The 25,773-nt window shown below is 36.9% G+C and overlaps 1 protein-coding gene across 3 annotated transcripts in view; it reads left to right on the top strand.

Annotated features, from left to right (window-relative positions):
• The window catches only part of LOC126973384 (charged multivesicular body protein 7), a 31,189-nt gene extending 7,471 nt beyond the window's left edge, over nt 1-23,718 (top strand). For 2 of the 3 annotated variants that reach the window (XM_050820629.1, XM_050820631.1), the window contains 7 exons: nt 1,557-1,693; nt 3,636-3,723; nt 4,810-4,951; nt 6,438-6,599; nt 9,102-9,263; nt 10,777-10,918; nt 14,714-23,718. In XM_050820629.1, coding sequence (XP_050676586.1) covers nt 1,557-1,693; nt 3,636-3,723; nt 4,810-4,951; nt 6,438-6,599; nt 9,102-9,263; nt 10,777-10,918; nt 14,714-14,867 — 987 coding nt within the window. In that variant the 3' untranslated portion in view covers nt 14,868-23,718. The remainder of the gene's footprint in view (nt 1-1,556; nt 1,694-3,635; nt 3,724-4,809; nt 4,952-6,437; nt 6,600-9,101; nt 9,264-10,776; nt 10,919-14,713) is intronic. The other variant, XM_050820630.1, reaches the window with a different exon arrangement.
• The last annotated feature ends 2,055 nt before the right edge of the window (nt 23,719-25,773 follow it).

The following is a 25,773-nucleotide window of genomic DNA, read 5'->3' as shown; positions in this document are numbered from 1 at the left end:
AGGACCGCCACACATCCAGATGGTGGGAATGATATCCTAACTTGTGGTGTGTCGTGCGAAGGTGGAATATATGGTATATACATTATTAGTGTCATTAATTAATCCTATACAAATAACAATTGGTTAGATTCCCGCCGAATTCCACCTTCGCACGGCACGCCACAAATTAGGATATCATCCCCACGATCTGGATGTATGGCAGTCCTCCACAGTGCGCTTTTCAAGGAGCTTTCTTCCACGTACAACAATGCTGTGTCATTATACAGCTTCCTTGTGCGGTGTTGCCGGGAGGATACTACATGGGTACCTTCAAAATAAGCGCGTACACCTTCCTTAAAGGCTGGCAACTTTCCTGCGATTTCTCTGGTGATGTAGGTCCATAAAAAAAATGTGAGAGCGCTGTGGCTCGCTCGTGACTCCCTACTGGATAGCCTCATTTATGTGGACGCTGTCCATACTTACGATTTCGATACCTGCACAGGGAGTGAGACAGGCCTGGTAATTCATTTATTTTTATATTTTATTTATATCATATTGGAAGACCAACAGCGTACAATAGTTTTAAATAAAATCTAATGGTGACAAAAAGCCAATTAAAGATCCTCACGGATACATATTAGTTTAGAATAGTTACGAACACTTAAGTTAATACTGTCAACGATAGTGATAGATATATCTAATATATAAATATCTCGTGTCATAGTGTTAAACATTGAACTCTTCCGAAACGGCTTGACCGATTCTCATGAAATTTTGAGTGCATATTGGGTAGGTCTGAGAATCGGACAACATTTTTTTTTCATCCCCCTAAATGTTAAGGGTGGTCCACACGATTTTTTTTTTTAAATTTGTTTGATTATGAGTCAGCATTAAAAAATACATACAACTTCAAATTTTCACCCATCTACGATCAACAGTTACTTTTGTATCGCGATTTTAATATCGGCAATACAACGTTTGCTGTGTCAGCTAGTAATTACATACTTATGCTTATGCTCTAACAATTAAATGAAAGAATTCGTTACTCAACATGTGCCTGGCCGATGCTACCCTTGTGCTGAATAGATCTAAGCCTACTCGGTTGTGTCTGACAACGTGAAACGTTGTGGTCTGAAAGAATATGTTGTGACAAAAAATTTAGAAAGGTATGCTGAGCTGGTTTGGACATATCGAGAGAATCAATGAAGAACGATTGACGAAGAAAGTGTATAAGGCCAGTGTGAATGAAAGTGTTGGAAGGGGTAGACCTAGGCGGACGTTTCGAGAACAAATCAGGGACGTCTTGAAAAAAGGCCAGGTCAAGAGTACCCTAAACCGGAGAGCATGTATGAAAGTGGACGAAGCGAAACAAGTATGTAAGGATCGTAGCAAGTGGAAAGAAGTGGTCTCTGCCTACCCCTATGGGAAAGAGGCGTGATTATATGTATGTATATACTGCTCACTCGCCACAAGTAGGAATTTTGGCTGTATTTGGATTTAACTAATGGTGTATGTATGAGAGGATTGAAACGCAAACGACTAACAGGAAATAGTAATAGAGACATTGTAATTTTCAGGCCAAGAACCATCTCCGTAGGAAGCACAAGGCTCAGACAAGAGTTGAGAGATGTGAATCCGCTCTGGAGAATGTGAGACACCTGCTGCAGCAGGCCAGAGATGTGGACGTCAACGCAACTGTTGTTGACTCATACAAGTCAGTGGTTGTTTTTTTTTTTATAAGAGGAGGCAAACGGGCAAGAGGCTCACGGGATTGGGGAGAGGTGAGGCAACCGCCCATGGACATCCGCAACAACAGGTGTCAAGAGCTGCGTTGCCGGCCTTTAAGGTGGGAGTATGCTCTTTTCTTGAAGGTACCTAACGGCCGTTCCCAATAACGTTTTTTTAACCTGGTTCCTGCCGCCGAATTCCACCTTCGCACGACACGCCACAAGTTAGGATGTCATCCCCACCATCTGGATGTCTGGCGGTCCTCCACAGTGCGGTTTTCAAGTAGCTTTCTTCCACGTGCTGCAAAGCTGTGGAATGAGCTTCCTTGTTCGGTGTTTCCGGGACGATACGACATGGGTACCTTCAAAAAAAGCGCGTACACCTTCCTTAACGGCCGGCAACGCTCTTGTGATTCCTCTGGTGTTGCAAGAGAATGTGGGCGGCGGTGATCACTTAACACCAGGTGACCCGTACTCTCGTTTGACCTCCTATTCCATTAAAAAAAGAAAGAAAAAAAAATATTCAGTCTATCTGCGGTTGTGGCTTGCTTGAGAAAGAATGAATCGTAACTATCGTTGATTTTTCTGTTCCAATAAACTTATCGACTGTAACTCACCTTATACGTACACGCTGTCTGTCAATGGGAGTTTAACAGCGATAGAAGTTTGTATGGAAATTTCTATTCACGCGTCCCAATATAAGGCGATAAGAATGACTTATCGGGTATATTGGGACAGCTTCAGATTATTGACAGCTAATTACTGACAGTAGAAGGTAGTAATGGATCTTTATCTGTAGGTAGTATATTGGGAACAGCCGTAAGTCGCAATGGTTCCGGGAAACAGCAGCCGGTAATTGATTCCACAAAGTGGCTGTGTGAGGCAAGAAATTTCTTGCAAAACGTGCGTTTGTGTAATGCCCGACATCAACGTGATGCGGGTGGTACTTTATACATAAAGTATGATGGTGGGATTTCGGCCTCTGGAATCAACCCGAACAGCCTTTCTGAGCACTCCCTGAACTCACCGACTGATCTACTCAAATGAATATTATTGTTTTTTCATGTATCAAGCGTATTTAAATCTTTCTCTTCGCCTTGTTTCTACAAAATACACCCTAATCAAATCAAATCAAAATCACTTTATTCATGTAGAACAATGACACTTATGAATATAAAGATTACACAGAATCGGTGGTGAAGAGTATAACTAAAAAGCTTTAATAAGAAGAAGTGGCAAGAAGTACATTGCCACTTTTTTAAATCAATATTTACAGCTTCATCGTTTTACAAATCATTTAAATTTTAATATATTATGTAAAGTGACACAACAGATATACTCACATAAACATCAAATAGTCAATGTCTTACATGAGTAAATCAAAAAAGTAAATCTAAATTAATATGTAAAAACTAGAGTTATTGAGTACAGTAGATGCATCAATCCACACACACTGTAAATATGTCAGTTCAGCTCCAAACTTCACACAATGGGGTCACTGAAAATCAGTGTTGTGCTCATAATGTATGGACACAACTGTAACTGAGTGGACTCCAGTTTTGGAAAACCAGTGCTACATCAAGTTTTGCCTTTATTTCTTTTGTATTAAGTAAGTTAAGTATTAGATTAAGCATATGTTTTGTTCTCATTAACATTTTTGTGTGAATGTGTCAGTTTTTCTTCCAAAATAAATTCATTTTCATTTCATTTCAAATAAATAAAGGTATTATTCGATCATTTTATTACCGATCCATTCTACTACCACAAGTAAGTATTGTAGGGAAGGGAACGAGCCGTCCCACGTCGCCGCCACAAGCAGTGACACCCACTTAGAAATCTCTAATACTCTCCGATTGATGGCCAATGAAGTAGCTATAAATTCTATATTTTAGTAAATTTAATATTGGTTTTTTTTTATGACCTCTACAGAACTAGCGCCCAAGCCATGAAACAGACAATGAAAGATGGCGGACTGGAAGAGGACTTGGTACATGATACAATGGACGACCTGAAAGAGGTATTTATTAGTCTTACCTAACACAATATACAGGTGTCCCACGGAGTCCCATGGAGGAGAAGTTGCTTTTCTTCCTGGATCGGAACAAATATGTAGTAAGAAATCCCCATATCGAACCCCTGTTACATTTGTTATGGTGTACGTCAAAAAATTTCAATGTAGTGCTTTGTGTGGTAACGCCCACTTTGAGGAAGCTCATGGTCGCTCAGAGGGCAATGGAAAGGGCTATGCTCGTAGTTTCTCTGCAATATCGAATAAGAGATTCCTAGGAGAATTAAAGTCACCGATATAGGCCAGATGGTTGCGAAACTGAAGTGGCAGTGGACAGGGCACATAACTCGACGTTTAGATGGCCGTTGGGGCAGTAAAGTCCTCGAATGGCGACCACGTACCGGAAACGCAGTATTACTAGGCCTCCTACAGGGTGGTACGATGATCTGGTCAATATCGCCGGAATATGTCGGATGAGGGCAACACAGGACCGATAGTCGTGGAGATCTTTGGGGGAGGCCTTTGTCAAGTAGCGGACGTCTTCTGGCTGAAATTGAACGCCCACTTAGTAAAGTACCCTGTGTATAACAAACAACTACACAAAACAGATCTTGAGTTACGATAAATCGATCACATAAACTCATCATAAAAATTAAAAAATCTTTACTAACGAAAAATTTATATTCACACTAAAAATATTTAGATCTATTAAATCGATTGAAAGTTCTTTACAAAATAATAAAAAAAAAAACTACAAAAAGAGAAGAAGAGGCGCAAGAACTCAGCGGGCTTTTTTTATGGAAAAGGAGGACAAACGAGTGTACGGGTCACCTGGTGTTAAGTGATCACCGCCGCCCACCATGGGCTTCTTTTTAATTTATAAAATGTCGATATAATCAATTTTATGATTATTTTTTGGTTTTTTAATTATCCTGAGCAGCGCTGCATTGTAATGGGCAGGGCCATCAGCTGAAGCCGCTCATCTCGTCCCTTATTGTCATAAAAAATCGTTTATTATTTCAAATCGAATGGGTAAGGTGGGAGGGCGTCACTAATTTCGAACTTTCGAGAATACTTATAAATCATACAATGCAGGTTATGGAGAGTTACAATGAAGTAGAGAAGGCACTCGGAGGTAACCTCGACGACTTTGACTTGGCCGATCTGGAGAAGGAGCTCAGTGAACTGATGTCGGGGCCTGGGGGTGGTGGAACACCAGCCAGGAGTGACACCACAGGTCAGTTTATAGGCATAAATTACTAGAACTATTGCAACAACAGAAATTATCTATTTATTTACATGCGGCCACTGAGTATACAAGTAGAACTTTCTAACTTTGCCCAAGTTAGGATATCATCCCCACCATCTGGATGTGTGGCGGTCCTCCACAGTGCGGTTTTCAAGGAGCTTTCTTCCACGTACTACAAAGCTGTGGAATGAGCTTCCTTGTGCGGTGTTTCCGGGACGATACGACATGGGTACCTTCAAAAAAAGCGCGTACACCTTCCTTAAAGGCCGGCAAAGCTCTTGTGATTCCTCTGGTGTTGCAAGAGAATGTGGGCGGCGGTGATCACTTAACATCAGGTGACCCGTACGCTCGTTTGTCCTCCTATTCCATTAAAAAAAAATCGTTAATTAAGATTTGAGATCGAAACATTTAAGAAATTAATTTTAAATTAGGTAACCTTATGTAAGTTTATAAGATTTAGTTTTTATACCACTTTACTTTTAGTTTCCTACCAGTAAAAAGTTTTGCTTTTATTTTATATCAAAATATTTTTCGTGACGTCACAAAATGGCCCAACGGAAGACCAGCGTTGGTTTTCAAACCAGCAACATGTTGAGTTGGGACCATTTTTTTTTGAATCATAATATAATAGAAATGTTTCAGTCTTTTTGTTTTTTGCTAGTTTATCAATCTTAAGTTTCTATTTATTTTTTATGTTATGTCTTTGTACAAAACTACTTACTTATACGTTGAAAAATAAAAAAAATTTTTTCTTTCTTTCAACTAAAGGCAAGAAATAAAATTTAACACTTGAATAATAATAATACACTGTAAGCTTTGACGTACTATAAAAAATTAGACTCCCAACCACCTATTAAAAGTTAGTCAAAAAATGTCCGACGGGGTTGTATGTACTACATATACATAAATTTATACAGATAACATTAAAATATTAATTCAAATTAACACCTTATGTCGTGGCAGTAGTGTTCAAAGTCTATTGTATACGCTCATTAGAAGCTCTGACTCGAACACGAGGCTTCTAAACAGCAATTGAAATGTAATTATTTAGTAAAATCATTATAAAAGTCAAGTTAGTTATACAATTTTGTTCATTTTTTTCATGAAAATAAGGGACAAGACGTGCAGGACGCTCAGCTGATGGTGATTGATACGTCCTGCCCATTGCAATGGAGTGCCGCTCAGGATTCTTAAAAAATCCAAAAATTCTGAGCGGCACTACAATAGCGCTCGTCACCTGGAGACAAGATGTTAAGTCTCATTTGCCCAGTAATTGCACTAGCTACGGCGCCCTTCAGACCGAAACACAGTAATGTTTACACATTACTGCTTCACGGCAGAAATAGGCGCCGTTGTGGTACACATAATCTAGCTCGCTTCCTGTGCAAAGGAGCCTCCCACTGGTAGTAATAAGCCTGGAGCCTGGAAGAGACTCTAACAACACGTAGAAATTATCTAAGGTTTTCTATTTTAGTTGCAGGTGATATGTTGCCGTCACCTCCGAAAGAGCATCCCGAACGGAAAGTCTCAGACCGCGAATTCGTGTTCGATGGCGAGGAGCAAATGTTAGCTGAACTGAACAAGCTGGGCTTTGATGACGCAAGTCCTAAGGAGAAGGTGGCCCTGACTGCCGAAGGTAATCTTATTTTTTGTTTATAAACTCACGGCTGTAAAATGTCAGAATATTTTACAGCCGTGAAAATATTTTACATATTATCTATCTATTTTTAAGAAGGTACAAAACTTGAACAAAATAAAAGTAATAGGACACCTGGAACCGGGAATTCGAACCGGGGTCTTTTGCTTTCCGGATCACCCAATGTCCCATCTGAGCTGTTAGTCTTGTATATAGTGGCGAAAGTCACCTTTGTATTCTAATGTAATTGTAGCTGTTTCTCATTAAAACACGGAGAAAACTACATTTTTTAAAATTGATACCTAGATAGATCCCATTTATCGTATCACCGCTCTTCGACAACACTTCCCTTACAGCCTCGCCTAGTATCGGAATACTGGGTCTCGAATTCTCGAGCTGTTGCCAATTCCGTGGCCATTTGGAGGGCAAAGCCAAACTGTAATCATCTCTGGTCTGGCGCGGCAACTGCAACGCAGAGCAGCTCGAATTGTCGGGGACCCAGTGCTCTGTGAACGGCTGGATCACTTGGCGTTGCGTAGAGACATCGCTTCATTGTGTGTCCTCTACCGCATTTTTTTTTTTTTTTGTTTTTATTATGAAAAATATAATTACAATTTATTATTATATAACAGGCCAAAAACCACAGAGGTTTGTCCGGTGAGTGTTCCGAAGAGCTGTTTCACCTGATTCCTGCCGCCGAATTCCACCTTCGCACGACACGCCACAAGTTAGGATATCATCCCCACCATCTGGTTGTGTGGCGGTCCTCCACAGTGCGGTTTTCAAGGAGCTTTCTTCCACGTTCTACAAAGCTGTGGAATGAACTTCCTTGTGCAGTGTTTCCGGGACGATACGACATGGATACCTTCAAAAAAGCGCGTACACCTTCCTTAAAGAACGGCAACACTCCTGTGATTCCTCTCTATACTAATTTAAACATAACAAATTTCAACAAAATCGTTGGAGCCGTTTCCGAGGTTCAGATTAAACAACAGTTGTCAAGAGATGCATTGCCGGTCTTTACAATATATATTATATCTTTAAATGAGCAATTCTTGTATGTATATATATATATATATATATATATATATATATATATATATATATAAATACAACGCATCTCTTGACATCTGTTGTTGCGGATGCCTATGGCTTATACTTCACATCACCACATCCCGTGAGCCTCTTGCCCGTTTGCCCCCTCGTATTAAAAAAAATTGTATAATCTCATGCTAAATGTATGGGAGTGTTGTAAGTGTAAAAATTGTGGATATATGTCGTTTGATTTTTAATAAGTTATTGATTTACTGATAAGGAACGTTCTTTCGATATTAGAGTTTTTTGATATCTGTAATAGTTACGATATAATAGTCAGGTCCCACTTAATAATTACACCCTGTATAATAATAGTCTTTGAGTATTTGAACGTATTTAAAACGTATAACATATAATAGTGAATAAGTCTCAATCACCCACACCCTCACTCCCGTACACTTCTACACACACACACAAAAGCAAGCACACACACACACATACACACACCTTAAATACTATTATTATTAACGTATGTAATAATACTAGCATAAAATAACAGATGTATTCCTACGAGGGCGGCACTGAAATTTTCGGGAATCAAGGAAGTGGCACAACATTACTATTTAAAAATGTACTTATTGCTTTTCGAAGTATTCTCCGCGCAATATGACTCATTTTTCCATACGATGGAACCAATCATTGAAGCAACCATTCCATTCGGAAGTTGGGGTCTCCAAAATAGCCGTTTTGTAGGTGTCCACAGCTTCTTCATGTGATGAAAATCTCTGATCACGCAATTTATTATTTATTTTAGGGAAAGTATAGAAATCATTAGGGCTTAGGTCGGGGCTGTACGGCGGATGGTCTAATAATTCTATGTTTCTTGCTCTCAAAACTCTTTTGTTCTGTGCGCGGTGTGAGAACTCGCATTGTCCTGATGAAGGATGATGCGGCGGTTGCAGTTCTCTTTACGGAGTTCAGAAACTACCTGTGGCAAACAAATGCTAGCATACCATTCTGCATTAACCGTTCTATGTCCGTCAAGAGGAATAGTCGCAACATGGCCGGTTTTGGAGACAAACGTGGCCACCATTTTTTTTTGCAACACTCCGTGAACGAACAATTTTGGCTTTAACTCATTTTCGAACACCCAAACTCGTGACTGGTTCTTCGTTTCGGGTTCGTACACGTATATCCAGGATTCGTCACCTGATACGATGTTGTATGCAGCATTTGAGGATCCTGCGTGGAATCTTTCGAGAGTTCTGACGCACCAAGTAACGCGAGCCGCTTTTTGATCTTCACAGAGCAAATGCGGTATCCATCGGGAAAACAACGCTTTTTTACGCCGCTTCAGACCGAAACACAGTACACATTACTGCGTCACGACCGAAATAGGCGCCGTTGTGGCACCCATAATTTAGCCAGTATTTTGTGTTAAGTCGGTTAATGTAGTTTTTTTTGCAGAATTTACTTCAAAACAATCAAAAAACACCGACTCGAAACCATGGAATTCCCCTCCTAGCGATAGTCTCAAGCCGACCTCGTGGACTCGAACCTTGGACTCAAGTATTGAAACGCTCAGCAAGGACTACGTTGAACTGAGACAGGACGAAAGACTACATCCGGGTATGAAATACTCTCATTATGTGAGATATGTATGAGATATATATGTCTACATAGAGGCAATTCAACCGATGAAAACAGGCCAGTTATATTACTTTAGTGTGCGTGACAAGCTCCGTCTTACACTCGCGATTTGTGTGTCGCTGTTTTCAAAATAGAGGTAAACTGCCAACCTCAATTTTTTTCGACGTTTTCACAGCTGTCACAGTCTATCTACACATATAAAATATGATCTAAGGAAATACTGTTTAAAATTCATCTTTACACCAGTATGGGGCTGGGCCAGTGAGAATTGTGTCTCCTGCAGTCTCAAAGTGATGTTGCACCGAGCTTTGGGTTCAATTGACGACCCATATAGCCGAATGGTTAATGACCCTGGTCAGAGGTCCTGGGTTTGAATCCCGGTAGGAGCAATCATTTATATGATGAATATGGATGTTTGTTTCCGAGTCATGAATGTTTATATGTATGTTTAAGTAAGTATATTATATTAAATATATCGTTGTCTTGTACCCATAGTACAGGCTATGCCTAGTTTGGGGCAAGATAATATGTGTAAAAGTTTGTCAATATTATTATTAATTAAGGCTCCTGGGCGGCACTGCATTGTAATGAGCAGGGGCAGGGCATATCATACACTTACAATATACGAGTGTTGTTCAAAAGAACAGTGCGAAAGAATACATCTATAATATAATATACACTTCATTGATAAAGCAAGATCATTTTCATTTCTCATACTCGATGTTATTTTGATCTGATTAGTGGGTGGAAAATGCTGCTTCCCTCCGTAGAGAGGGAAAAACTCATACAAATTACTTGCCACCCAAGGGCCGGAATGAAGTTTAAAAATAGAACTGCTGTCAGTTGTGAAGAGTATTATGTTAAGAAAACTGGAGGCTGGAAATCCAGCACAGTCACAGAAGACTACATTGAGGATTCAGTCCAAAATAAAACTAAAATTTCAACCAAATTAACTGAAACTATAAAAATACGCCCCAATTCGCCTCAGCCGACAACTTCCAGGGAGTATCCGCCATGGAATCCATCGTCTGATGAAATAGCAGAGTCTCCTACTAGTCTAAATACCTCGGAAATTGATTCTTTCGACCCTTGGATAACAATCTACTATTAATGGAAGAGGAGAACACATGAGCGTTAGGGTTACCTTGTGTTAAGTGATCACCGCCGCCCACATTCTCTTTCAACACCAGAGGAATCACAGGAGCCTTTCCGGCGTTTTAGAAAGTTGTACGCTCTTTTTTTTAAGGTACCCGTGTCGTATTATCCTGGAAACACCGCACAAGGAAGCTCATTCCACAGCTTTGTAGTACGTGGAAGAAAATTCCTGGAAAACCGCGGAGGAACGCCACACATACAGAGGGCATGATGATAACAATTAGCCAAATTACGAAATTTAATTTATTGTGGACAAGTTCATGTGACGTTTCTTCTCTCTAAGAGCGCCGTCTGTTTCCGAAGCGATGATTATTAAATTACTCATAAATTGCTTCAGGTCAAACCCTGAAGGTGGATTACTCATCACCATCCCGGCTGTACGGCGCAGAGTTCCAGGTCAGAGACCACAAATCTGATGACCATGGGGTGTGGCTGTTTAATACTGATGATAGATTTGCAGCAAGTACCGCCTATACAAGGTAGGTTATCCAGTAATTTTTCTTATTGAATCTACTGCTACTCTGTAAAGGGTTGAGCTAATGAGAAGAAGTAGCAAGGAACTCATTGCCACTCTTTTTTTAATCAAGATTTACACTTTCATCGTTTTACAAGTCATTTCAATTGCAATATGTAAAGTGATGCAACAAACATACTCAAACGTCAAATAGTCAATGCCTTACACGAGTAAGTCAAAAAATTAAATGTAAACTAGACTCATAATCACGCTCAAAATCTGCTTGAAGCAACACTCTGCCTACGCGTCTACTACACAGAGTTTTCGTTCAGTTGTGTTTCGACCGCGCTTTGAATACAAGGCCACGCAATGATAAAGTGTTCAGTGAAAAACTGTCCAAATTATAGCATATTCAAACATAAAAAAGATGGAGTGTCGTATTTCATTTAACAAAATTGTTTAACTAACTTGACATTTTTAATCATTTTGCTAAATAATTATTTTTCAATTGCTAAAATAAAATGTTCTTGCCTCGTGTTCGCGTCCGAGATTCTAATGAGCGTATACAATAGACTTTGAACATCACTGCCACGAATAAAGGTGTTAATTTGAATGAATATTTTATTATTCTCGCATATACAATGCCGCTTGGAGATTTTTTGACTACCTTTTAGTAGGTGATTGGGAGTCTAGTTTTTTTTTATGATAACAAGGGACGAGACGAGCAGGACGTTCAGCTGATGGTAATTGATACGCCCTGCCCATAACAATGCAATGCCGCTCAGAATTCTTGAAAAACCCAAAAATTCTGAACGGCACCACAATTGCGCTCGTCACCTTGAGACATAAGATGTTAAGTCTCATTTGCCGAGTAATTTCACTAGCTACGGCGCCCTTCAGACCGAAACACAGTAATGTTTACACATTACTGATTCACGGCAGAAACAGGCGCCGTTGTGGTACCCATAATCTAGCTGGCATCCTGTGCAAAGGAGCCTCCCACTGTTTATTGTATGTCAATGTATCCAATTTAACAGTTTTATATGAGACTGTAGCGCATTTGTCTATAATTTCGCTTGATGGAAAGCCTCGATATGGAAAAGTTTTGTAATGTTTGAACCCTTCTATTACATGTGGGATTGTAGAATAATAAAATATAAACCTCTTCAGTCTGTGGTTTATTCAGTTGCATATACATATTACTTCTATATATATTACAAGCTGACCCGGCAGACTTCGTAGTGCTAAATTCAAAGTGCTGTAGGGAGAACCGCGGCCTCCGAGGCACGCTCCCGCTGACCCGGCCGGCCGGAACCGCCGCAAATGCTACGTCTCGCAATTTTTAAATCTGTAATATCTTCGAAAATATTTATTTAAATCATATGCTGTTAGGGGCCATATAGATCTATATTAAATCAATAATGTATTTAAGGTATTTAATTAGATAAGGATTAATGCTGTATTGGTTAAAATCGCTTCGAAAATTAGCCATTATTTGTCGTGAAAAGTAAATAAAAAAAATGTTATTGTGGGATATCCATAAGAGATAGACATATACCATTGCGGAGTTTTCTGTAGACCTTTTCAATGTGTACAATACTTACTACATTAATTTGATAATTTGAAAAAATGTAATTATTCACGACATCACATTAGAAACCTCATAAATAACAGTATTTCTCCACTATTTAATGGATGTTATTGTACATATAAACCTTCCTCTTCAATCACTCTATCTATTAAAAAAAACGGCATCAAAATCCATTGCCTAGTTTTAAAGATTTAAGCATACTTAGGGATATAGGCACAGAGAAAGCGACTTTGTTTTATTTATTGTTTTTTATCTCTAATATATAAAATTCTCGTGTCATGGTGTTAAACTTTGAACTCCTCCGAAACGGCTTGACCGATTCTCATGAAGTTTTGAGTGCATATTGGGTAGGTCTGAGAATCGGACAACATCTATTTTTCATCCCCCTAAATGTTAAGGGTGGTCCACAAGAAATTTTTTTTTGAATTTTTTTGAAATGTTTTTTGATATTTGTTTTTTTTTTTCAATTTTCACCCATCTACGATCAACAGTTACTTTTGTATGGTGATTTTAATATCGGCAATACTACGTTTGCTGGGTCAGTTAGAGTTATATAATATAATCTCTTCTCCGATTGTTTTCTTCGAAGACATTTGAACAGATTAAACCGACAATAAAAACTATTACTATGAAGAATGCGTGAATCTAATATTTGCGAGGGATATGGGCGTGGTGAGCATGACGCTATCAAAATTAACCAATCACATCGATTCCCGCCAAAAGCGGTATGATAAACTTTTGTATTTGTTGAATGCGATTACTAATTATGACAGTAATCACGACCATCATGATCACGAAGCATCCTTACTTAAACAATGAATTGAAGCTCTAAAGGTTGATGCATCCAATATACGATAATATATATTTATACAGTTTATTTTTTATTACTTTTTATTTATTTATTTAACCAATAAAGCCCCTATGCTTACAGAGTGACCTATTGCGATCGAGGCTTGACTTAAATTTAAGTATTTAAATTAATATAAATATAAATCTTAGAGCTACTACTAATAATCTATACCTACTATACTAGATTATTACTATACTAATTACTATTACTAGAACATACAACAACTACTATAATTTTAAACTCGTTCAGTGAGCAAGCAAACAAGTCAATCCTATGCGAAAGTTCATTTAAATTTCGTAAAGCGACTGTAAAAGGCGTGTCTCGCATAAGATTGGTTCTCGCTCGCGGAATTACGGGCAGCTGCTGTCGCCTTCGCCTTGTAGCGCGTCCATCCGGTACCCACAGACCTATTCGCTCCAGTAAGGATGGATGACTCACCATGCCACGCAAAATTTTCCATAAATATGTAACCAGGAGTACGTCCCTCCTAGTTTCTAGTTTATTATACCCAACCATGCCAAGAATAAAATTTTTGAAATTAAATATTTGATATTTAAAATGCTTTTTAACTTGAAATATTGACATATTGTTTTGTATATTACAGCCATTGTAAAATAGATGGCTTAAAAGAGTGGCCCTTGAGTTTCTTATACGTTCTTTGTTTCCCAAACATATGCTATATTCAGCAATTTAAATTAAATATTAATAGTGACGATTCAAAGGCGCTTAGTTAAATCCTATTCGAATAATTTTTTCACAATAACGTTTTTCAATGAACTTATTTACATTTTAGAATAATCGCTTCTTTTTTATGGTGTACGGAGTATTTAAGATTTTCCACGTGTCATAAACCTGACGACCTGTATAGCCGAGTGGTTAGCGATCCTACCTACTAAGCTAGAGGTCCCGGGTTCGAATCCCCGTTGGTGCAAGCATTTATATGATGAATATGGATGTTTGTTTCCGAGTAATGGATGTTTAAATGTATTTATGTATGTTTATATGAATTTATGTATGTTTAAGTAAGTATATTGTATTAAATACATCGTTGTCTTGTAACCCATAACACAGGCTATATATGCTTCACTTGGGGAAAGATAATTTGTGTAAAAAGTGTGTCAATATTATTATTATAAACCTTCGATGTAGGAAAACTATGTTCATATATAAAAAAAACCTGCAATAACTATTTCACTTTGGAAAACTGAGCAGTGACTTCCAAATGGTTTGCATAAAAAAGAAACTACGTTCATTTTTTCGACTTTTAAAGTCTAGAATAACTATTTCAGTTGGAATGTCAAGTAAAACTGGACAGTAACTTCAAATGCCTTGCATAAACAGACACATCCCCATTGAAAATTTACAATTTGCTATTTCAGCTCGGAAAGTCCAGGGAAACTGGGCAGCAACTTCCAAATGGCTCCAGGGGGAGAGAGGAAACATCCCCCCCGCCCGAAAGATGAAGACCACGTCGAAGACCATGTCGAAGATCTTCAGAGGAGACTGAGCAATCTGAGAGGTTTCAATTTATAATACTAACCTGTATATAAAACTGTATATAATAAACATGCTGCCATATTTCGTAGGGATTGAAAAGGATTAATATCAAAATCTATCAAATGAAGGTCATTGGGCTTCTTTGAAGGCAAACTGAAAATATTTTCTTCTTCTCAAGGCTACAATTGGGAATATGCATATGATTTATGTAAAAGTCAAATAAAATAAACTCGTGCCAGAATTTTGCGAGCCAATATCTCCTGAGGATGCCTCGTGTAGAGGCATAACATGTATCGAATTGATTGAAGACAAATATTGGCGGAATTCACTCTCAAGATAACTCAAAAAATTTGGATAATTATCCGGGTTCCCGCAAAATAATGCCTAATAAAAATAAATAAAACATTCATTGGTCAGTTTCATCCATCAAAATTAAATTGTGATATAAAAACATGAGAATTATTTATATTTTCTAAATTAAAATCATATATTTATTATATGTATGTCACGTGACCGAAAACACCGACCACCATTTTGTGACGTCACTATAGAAAAAACAATTTGGTTTTAGCAACACCTTTATTTTCATAAATATCAATATCCAAGGGTTGAACTGCAAATTTGACATTTCATTGTTTATGTTATTATGACGTCACGATCATGGCGACTCCCTTTTTGGCGCGTCGATCAATTAAATTTAAACAATTTTTCTTGTGAAAGTGAAATTGTGAAAATACCAGTTGGCTTTCGAATCTTAACGATAATATTAGAATATATTTTACAAAATCGAAGAATAGCCTATTACGTTAGAATTCTTTGAGCAAGAAACTAATTTAAAATATTAATAATTTCTGACAAATTCAAATATTGGAAAAGGTACTAGGCCTATTGGTCGGAGCGAATTGGTAATGCATAAAATGGCGAGAAATGTCAATGAGTTGTGACGTCATAGTACATGATAACAACGCCCGTTGCAATTGCAAGCATTTTGTGTCATGTTTTAACCATAATTTTAATTACAGAATATAATTATAAAATGTACCTACATTCCCTATTAGACAACAGCTAAGAAAAGTTCAATGACCGAAATTTTATGGTTCGCGATCGATTAAGTTAGAACTACTATCGGAGACACTCAATTGATCAAATTTATGAATAAATTAAAGTCAAAACCGACGAAGAAAATGAAATTAATGTTATTAATATGTTAGCTAGTAATTAATTATAGATATAGGTTTTGTAAATCTGTTGTGTCGTCTCAAAATTGATTGAATTATTATATTATTTTTTTTGAAAGTATTGTGATATTGTGTAAATATATACAAATGATTCTTTTTGTAATAATAATGGGACTTACCAATGACGTTCTATACATAAAGACAATTCACATGTCATAAATCACACCATTTTAATATTCGACTGCTATGTCTGTACATTGCCGCATTTACTCCAGTTGTTTAAAATATTCTTGGTCAATAAACAGCAATGTAAAACATATATAATAAAAATAATGTTGACACACTTTTTACACAAATTAAGTTAAGTTAAGCATATATAGCCTGTGTTATGGGTTACAAGACAATGATATTTTTAATGCACATACATAAATACATTTAAACATCCATGACTCGGAAACAAACATCCATATTCATCATATAAATGCTTGCACCAACCGGGATTCGAACCCGGGACCTCTAGCTTAGTGGGTAGGATCGCTAACCACTCGGCTATACAGGTCGTCTTATATTTATGAAGTTCAAGTTTGATTCGGACAGTGACAGTTGACATATGACTAATAAGAAAAGTGTGCTTATATTGTCTTCAAGCACACTTTTGCCGTTCCGCTATCAGACTGCGAATGATATGTCCTTATATGTTTATAGAACGTCATTTCCGAATACGAATAATGCTCTATTATAACTAGATGTATTTTGTTGATAAGCTTAAAGAAAATTTGGTAAAAATCCAAAAAAAAATTTATATTCTGTATATATTTAGTCACTATGTTAAGAAGTCGTTGGATGTAAAACTGTGCCTGACGCATTAAATTTCGTCTTGATGTTGGGAATAGTTTTATATCGAATGTGTCATTAGACCATAGATTTAGCAGCGTATAGACGATTGACAGCCCGGTAATAAATGACCAATAATGATTAATTGTCAATCTGTGTGTTAGCAAGTAGTTAAATATTTAACCCTCCGCATACAAGGTGACTAAAACTCAAATGCCTTACTAGGTAGGGTTTGTTATACCCCAGATATAAAACGTAATAATTCGATAAAAAAATATTTTGAGAATTAAATAATAGGAATTCAATTTTATTAATTAATAAAAATTGGGTTTATGTAAAACACGTTTATGTATATATTACAATAGACTTATTAATAATCCCTAAAACTTACATTTTCTTCAAATAAAAAACAAATCAAGCTTTTTCTTAATGGCTAAATTCAAATGGCACATGTAAAGTCCCAGCCACTGTTCAGGCATTATCTATAAATAAATTTAAATGTTTTATAAAAAAAAATGGCACTGTCGTAAATCCTATTACTCCACTGCTGAATATCTAAATGATCGGACGGCCAGGGACTAGATTGTGATTATTTTTATAGCGATAGAAATGACTGTACAATATCGTATATTTTTATTAAAAAGAGCGCAAAAAAAGAATGCTGGGAGAGTTTCTTGCGCCGCGGCCGCTTCTTCTCTCTCGGAGCGCCATTTGTTTCCGAAGCGGTATTAGTATCTAGTAGTTATTAGAATCAAAAAGAATTCTAAAGGAAACAATTTTGAGAAAATAAATGCCTTTTATGCCTTTTTAACAATCGCAGTTTTTCAATTAAAAAAATAATTATAAATACTTCTAACCTAATAACAATTAATTTTAATTCAATCAATATTAATTCAGATTATCTTCATTTAAGGTACCACAGTCATTTTTCAGACAGTAAAAATCTGCATGCTCCATACATATAGGCCTGTAACATTTTTAATAAATGTGCCTAGCCTTTCTGTCCTTTAGACTAGGACAAATTGAATATCTTTGTATTGTATTGGACCTTTTCGCCGGTGGTTCCTGTATGTTTTCAAGGGGGCTTTGGTTTTCCGCTGCATCATTATGCGACTCTTCTTCTTCATTCATATATTCCAAATCAAAATCATCGTTTTCTTCGGTCAATTTTCGTAATATTTCGTCTTCCGATACATTAGACATTTTTTATTAATATTATTACCTGCTAACAATATTTTTTCATGTTAAAAATCATAAAGTAACTCATAAATAAATAAAAAACAAAAGTAGTTACACATACCTCTTAACCATGCGCGATACAAGGTGGGGTGTGCGATACCCAAGCAGGGGCGTGCATTCCATATATGCCAATAGGCAAAGCCTACCTACCATATTTAGAGTCTAACTATAATACCTACACTAGATTCCAAGATAATACAGATAAATTTAGTTCTTTTATTCTATAATCGAACTTCTATTGAACACCCAATCAGTTTTTCGTTACGCGATATACTAAATACTCACAGTAATCAGTTCCGATAATGCTTACTGAAGCCTAGTAGAATACGTTCAATTTCTATAACAAAATTTATTTGTCAAGGTAATACGACCACAGCAAAAAAATATACAATTACTTTGTATATCGTTCTTATATATGACCAACGCAATTTGACATCTTTAACACATCCGGGGTAAGCAAGTTTATGGCACTTTGAAATGACAACCGAGCGGATTAAACCGACGAAAGAAATGATACCTACATTAAGATTTATGAGTAATTATTATGGCGTGTCTCGTTCGCTTAGTGTCCGAGTTTCAACCTTATTGCGTTCCCATAAGAGTGTTGACATCGCACATGACGTGATTCATTATTTTGAGATATAAAATATGACATTTCCGGAAATATAAAATATATTGTTCACTAACCAACACTGACAGCGCCATTTTTTTATTTGTCGTGTTTTCGTCATTCGTGTACTTATACGGGCGTGAATAATTAAGCTAATAACATTAGTTATTTCTTTTGTGTTGATTTGTTTATTGTTAATTATATTTAGTGTTTATATTGGATTGTGGCGAAAATACGATTTGTTTACATAAATTAGGTATGTATCCTTTTGCACAATTTTCGTTCGTAGATAAAATAAAAATTGTTTCTCTTTATAGACCAATGCAAAAATATATGAGTTTAACTCAACAAAAAGGTAAAATCTATACTAATATTATAAAGCTGCAGTGTTTGTTTGTTTGTTTGTTTGAACGCGCTAATCTCTGGTACTACTGGTCCGATTTGAATGATTCTATCAGTGTTGGGTAGTCCATTTATCGAGGAAGGCTATGTTTTTTTTTTCAAAATTAGGGATCCGTAATAAATTGCTATTTTGTAACACAAGGTGTAAAATCGAAAACCTATTTTTGCGTGCGCTGCAAAAACTATTGACAATAGAACAAAATGATGTACAGGCTATAATATAGGCAATATTTTATTACTTTTAAAACTATCGCGTGAATTATACTTTATATGGCAAAACAACGTTTGCCGGGTCAGCTAGTTATGAGATATTTATTGAAATATCTTCTTGGTATTGACTAAGTATTACGAAAAATACACTTGTGATATTAATGGCAAATACGACTAGTTGGACTTCAAGTGCCTATCGCACTGGAAAACCAATGCACGCCCCTGTATCCTAGCATACTTTACGCTCGTGTTACGCGCTTGGAAGCTGACGCCCGATTAAATGCTTCGCACTAATCGGAGTGGCAACGTCGCATTTGCAACTATTGAGTAAACTAACTCGATAGTCTTTTTTGTTAAAATAAAAATTTAAATTTTCAATCGCTGGGGTATTATGACATACCCCAACTTGTACACGGAGGGTTAAATATATAAACATCTTAACGGTGGAATAACTCTCAATATATTCTTGAATTTGCCTGGAACAGATATAAACTTTTAATGCCTACTACTCGGCTAACTCGAGTTAGGAAGTGTTTTGTGGGGCGATTTACTTTTACAACAAGATCCTAGAAAATGTTCAAAACGTTTGTGCGGTAAAGGTTACTATAATATAAATTTCTTTCTTAATGATACCACAGATTGGGAATGTAGCGACCGCCCTCGGACTACTAAATAGTAAATTTAATTGAACAATATTACATTGTTACCAAATTGTTATGAAAAACAAGTCGCCCGCTGAGTTTCTTGCTTCGACGTTCAATAAGTGATATACTATCCTATTTTGAATAAAAATAATTGAATAATAATATTCAAAATACTAAGTTAATGTCCAAAGGTGGCTGACTTTTTACGACTTGTCAATCAAAATGGGTTACAGTAACAATATGTCCGCTTACCTTTTCTATCCTGCTATCATCTTCGTTAGAGGTGTACTTCTCTCTCGCACTTTTTGCTCGTCTATACGCTGGACAATATTTCATTAAGTCTGCTATAAGACTAATAGTACCTATTGTGTAATTTTTGTACGAAAAAGTTGTGAAATTCGTAAAAAAATGTGTCTTAGTTAGAATAAGACTCAAAGGCTATGTGAATATTAATAGCGATTCGTCGGTTATTTTAATATTGTTAAGATATATAACCATAAACTAGACATACTAAGATTTACGACCCATACGTCACTCGGACGGTTGGCTCAGTGGGTACAAGCGCTCGGACGGAGTCCGTGAAGTCGCGGGTTCGAGTCCCGCATCGTTCATTAAGTTTGGTTGCAAATTTAATTTAATTAATCCCAGATGTCAGGGTTGTAATGTCCCATATTTGGTCGTGACCAAACGTGACGTGTGAAACAACTATTCTTCACTATGTAGCACTACATCCGGGGATGTCCTTTCCTTCCGCTTTTTTTTTTGCGCCCAAACAAAGGGAAAGAGCTAACCTCCGGGATAAAGACGGAGGGAGGTGAAAACCTAGGTGCCTACCCACTAAAGATCACCTGCAGTTGGCTTTGGGCAGGTGCCCTCGAAGCCTTCATCCAAGGCGACCTTGTCTTGGGGAGAGAGAGGCGGAAGCGGCACTCCCTGTGGAGTTTCCGCTGGGATAGTGCCTTCCGCTTTAATTTGCTTTCCTTATATAGCGCTCAACGTCACACGGTTAATGTCACTGTCGATGTCATGCAAGTGACAATGATTGTTAACACATACTCAGTTCAGACTAGATGTCAGTACACTACAAGGGCTATCACTTTAAAAATAACAAATTGTTAAGATTTTTAACGTATACTTTCATGATGGGCTATGCAGTGGTATTGTGAGCCCACAGGTATTTATAATATTATCTTCAGTAGGCATAAGCCCAAGACGTGATCATCATTTCTTCCACTGTATCATTCGGAGGCACCAATTTCTAGGAAATACGTGTTTTTGAATAATTTACGAAACTTACAAATTTGCGAAATATTTTTTTTATGACAATAAGGGATGAAATGAGCAGGACGGTCAGGTGATGGTAATTGGTACGCCGTGCCCATTAAAATGCGGTGCCAGTCAGGATTTTGAAAAAGTAAAAAATTAAGAAAAAAATTTAAAGACATAGGATGTTAGGTCTCATTTGCCCAATAATTTCACTAGCTACGGCGCCCTTCAGATCGAAACACGCTTTTCACAAATTTACCTGCACTTTGTCCGTTTATAACATTCTCATAAATTGTAATGAAAACATAGCGATAGAAACCTCTCGCTTGTAACTGAGATGCTATATGATAAACATTTGAACATTTGAAGGAGCCTCTCCTTTGCACAGGATGCCGGCTAGAGTATGGGTACCACAACGGCGCCTATTTATACCGTGAAGCAGTTATGTAGAAACATTATTGTGTTGCGGTCTGAAAGGTGCCGTAGCTAGTGAAATTATTGGGCAAATGAGACTTAACATGTTATGTCTCAAAGTGACGAGCGTAATTGAAGTGCCGCTCAGAGTTTTCAGCTTTTTCAAGATACCTGAGCGGTTCTTCATTCTAATGGGTAAGGCGTATCAATTACCATCAGCCGAACGTCCTGCTCGTCTCGTGCCTTAGTGTCATAAAAAAATGTTTATTTGGAACCTTATTGGTGTGTGTTTCCAATGATGACTTACGGTACGCAGACGTGGTCGCTAACTATGGGCCTTTTGAGGATGCTCAGGGTCGCTCAGAGGGTAATGGAGAGTACTATGCTCGGAGTTTCTCTGCGAGATCGAATCAGAAATGAGGAGATCCGTAGTAGAACCAAAGTCGCCGACATAGCACAGATGATTGCGAAACTGAAGTGGCAGTGGGCAGGGCACATAGCTGGAAGCACCGGTGGTGGCCCGTGGGGCTGAACAGTCCTGGTATAATGACCACGTACTGGAAGACGTAGTGTTGGTAGGCCCCCCACAAGATAGACCGATGGTCTGGTCTAGATCGCCGGAATACATGATATGAGGGTAGTGCAGAACCGATCGTCGCGGCGATCTTTGGAGGAGGCCTTTGTCCAGCAGAGAATTTATTGACGCACGGTTTGACAGTTCTGCTGTGAAACAATTTCATTACGACAGCAGGGTGCATATTTTACGAAGTAATTTTTGATGTTATGATATATTATTGACAAATTCATATAAAAACATTCTTTTATTTATTATATACAGAACAACGTCTGTCGGGTCAGCTAGTATGTTATAAATAGGGAACACCATATTCAACTTTGCATGATGACAATTTCGAAAATTTTAGGCGGAACTGCTTAGTGAAAATTGAAATTGATTTGCAGTGCAGTGATTTGACATAAGTTTGAAATAGTAATTACAATAAGTATAATCCGGTTAAGTTTGAAAGGGAACAGTTGCTTGAAACGTAGTGGATTTCGGCTAACTCAGTTTTTTACAAGATTATAACCGTCATCTGTCAATCTATCAATGACTGCATGTTTCATGCAATCGCTTTATTTTTTACTAATCAGGTCAAAGAGGTTCTATGGTAAAATTTACCATAGAGTCACATTTCAACTGTACATAACTCTATTTTTGATCCCGACCACCTAAAAACGCAAAATAACGATTTTCATTCCAAAGGTAAAGGTATGGAGGGGTCTATACCTATTGTGGATGCTGAGAAATAAAAATTCCACCACTGTGCTTTATATATATAGATTTGATAAATAGTTTGAAATTAAACATAGACATTCTAAAGATGAAAATAGATGGATACTCTTGCATTACGGTTTGAGTTTAACCCCCTTATTGATAATGGTCCGCTAACTTTAAACAGCCGCTAAGGAGTGTTTTTTCTCATTCTGACTCAGGTCAATAGAAGAAGACAGAGTGAGAATTAGCAATGCTTTAAGTTAGCAGACTATTATGAATAAGGGGGTAAGGAGTTAAATGGATAATTATATTTGTTCTATTCATGATCTTCCATGTTTGAGAGACTCTTATTAGTTAAGAAAGCTATAATAATATGTATGATTTTTGACGAGAGAAACAGTGACATATCCAATATTTCGTGTGAAAAGCGAAAACGCCTGACCATGAAACGCCACTTAACAAGTGAAACACCATCGAAAATGGGTAATTTTTTCGAAATACCCTCATTATATTTTTTAAAACCATTTATACTTTATTCTTCTATTCTGTCATTATATTCATTATTGCTATCTGTATTACTTATAAGCCCCGCACGCTACGTCGTTTTCTGGTATTGGAACGCAGCTGTTGTAAAGCGCAACTACCAACTTTAGTGTTGTAAGTGATGAATTGTTATTGTAAATATATAATGAAAAAAAAATGAAGAAATAACAAAAAAATATGGTTGTGTATTATTTACGTGTATGTTTGTTTTGTATTCATTTTTGTTAATTTTATATTTTCATATGTGTAATATATATTGCATGAAAGACAAGAATTTGTTTTATTTTAGCTTTGGAGGTAACAATTACAGACACATGAGACATTTTTAAGATGTATCGCGGTTAGCTACGCATAAGGTATCAATTTCTTTCTATGAAATACGAATTGATGTTATCAACCTGGCCTGTTTTCATCGGGTGTCTAACAGCAAGAGGCTCTATCTACCTGTATAAATTATCTAAGATATTGTCATTGGTTAACCATAACGAACCGTTCTGTAGTAGTCCTACTAAAATGATATCTAGATTTATATTTTATTTTATTAGGGAAGCTTACAGCACAAACACAATACAGTTAAAACATGTGAATAAACATAAGGCCAATTAAATGCTATTATATATAGAAAAACAAAAATTATTTCTAACTAAGTATACAAAATTATATGTAAAGATTTTTTTTAAAATTTACAATAAAGTTTAATCTAATTGGAGCTTCTAAATAAGAAGCAGGAGTGGGACAGACGCCTTAAAGTGACGTTTTCAGAAGACTGTAGTGCCATCTGTTAGTTGGCCCGAAAAGGAAAGCTTTGTCAGCTGTCACTCGCTTTGAAACCTTTCAACTTTTCTTTATTTGTGTCACTGCCCACTGGTCATAAAATGGCGGCTACTTGTAGCGTTAGCGCATGTATGTAGCTCCCGTGTTCCATTTTGCATATTTACACTACTAAATCTATCCTTTATGTTCTATGTTGTGACAAAATTAAATAACTAACTCTACGCGCAATTTCAACATGGTAAAAAATTGCAATACCTACATTAAAAAGTAGAGCTAGTTATTTAATTGCGTCACAACATTAAAAATGAATTTTATAATTTCGAGCATATACATAGTTATTTTCGGGGCCAATCTCCAGATGGCGCTAGTTATCAAATAGACGGCTCATATTGCGTATTGCATTGGCTCTCTTTACCCTATATATTATTATACTCTTTGATAAGAAGCTATTTGATCGATACTGCGTTTGGTGACGTAGACGTGCGGAGTGGGACTCTGAGGTGAATTAAATTTAACAATTGAGGGCTGTCGACAAATGCTTGAGCAATTATTGTCATTAAAAAGCTGATGTCAGCGAGACTACGGCGTAGTTGTAATACGGGTAAACTTTTTCTATATGCGTAGATATTTATGACAAAAACATTTGATGACGTTGTAAGATGCTTGGATATTTACTATCGGGCGAGAATCTTAAGCCTCTACCGGCCGTTCCCAATATTCAGTCTATCTCTTACTTGAGATAAAATCGTAAATGGGACGACATATAGCTTACCAACGAAAGAAGTTTGTATGGAAATTCACGCGTCCCAATATAAGGCGATAAGAATGACTTATGGGGTATATTGGGACAGCTTCAGATTATTGACAGTAGAGGGTAGTAATTTATCTCTATCTGTAGATAGTATATTGGGAACGGCCGTTAGACCAAGACGTCACATCGTCGCTTTGTTACGGTGTGCAAAACAAGCATCACTAGAATATTATTATTAATAAAAAAACAACTATTTATTTTATCAGTTTTATAGTACTATTAAAATGTTGAAAATTCAATGAAAGCATTTGTGTTAAGTAATAGAGTATTTATTTTACTGGCAGTACTATTATAGGGACACCGAATCAGAATATCTTTATTCAATAAAATCTCGAGGATCACATTGAATCAAAGTTGTATCCATTATTATACTATGGCACTATATTATACAAAAACTAGACATAGCTCTACACCGGTTTACAAGAACCTAAGGTATCGTCAAGCTGTCATTGCGAGATGGAGCGACATCTGGCCAGGCTATCTTGGCATTTATAATATCATCTATTCTGTAATAGGCTTCCTTAATTAATTGTTTTTTAATATAAGATTTGAAATGACGAATTGATAGCTCTGTCACTTTTGATGGGAGTTTCTTATAGACACGCACAGAGTTTCCCATTAAAGAATCGTTAAGTTTTTGTAATCGGTATCTTGGAATCAATAATTTATTCTCTTATCTTGTATGAATGTTATGTATATCATTTCTTTTCAGCAGATTATCTTTGTTTCTAAGCGGGTACAATA

The sequence above is a fragment of the Leptidea sinapis genome, chromosome 29, assembly GCF_905404315.1.
Source record: "Leptidea sinapis chromosome 29, ilLepSina1.1, whole genome shotgun sequence".
Classification (NCBI taxonomy): domain Eukaryota; kingdom Metazoa; phylum Arthropoda; class Insecta; order Lepidoptera; family Pieridae; genus Leptidea; species Leptidea sinapis.
This window is presented reverse-complemented; position numbering and strand designations above follow the sequence as displayed.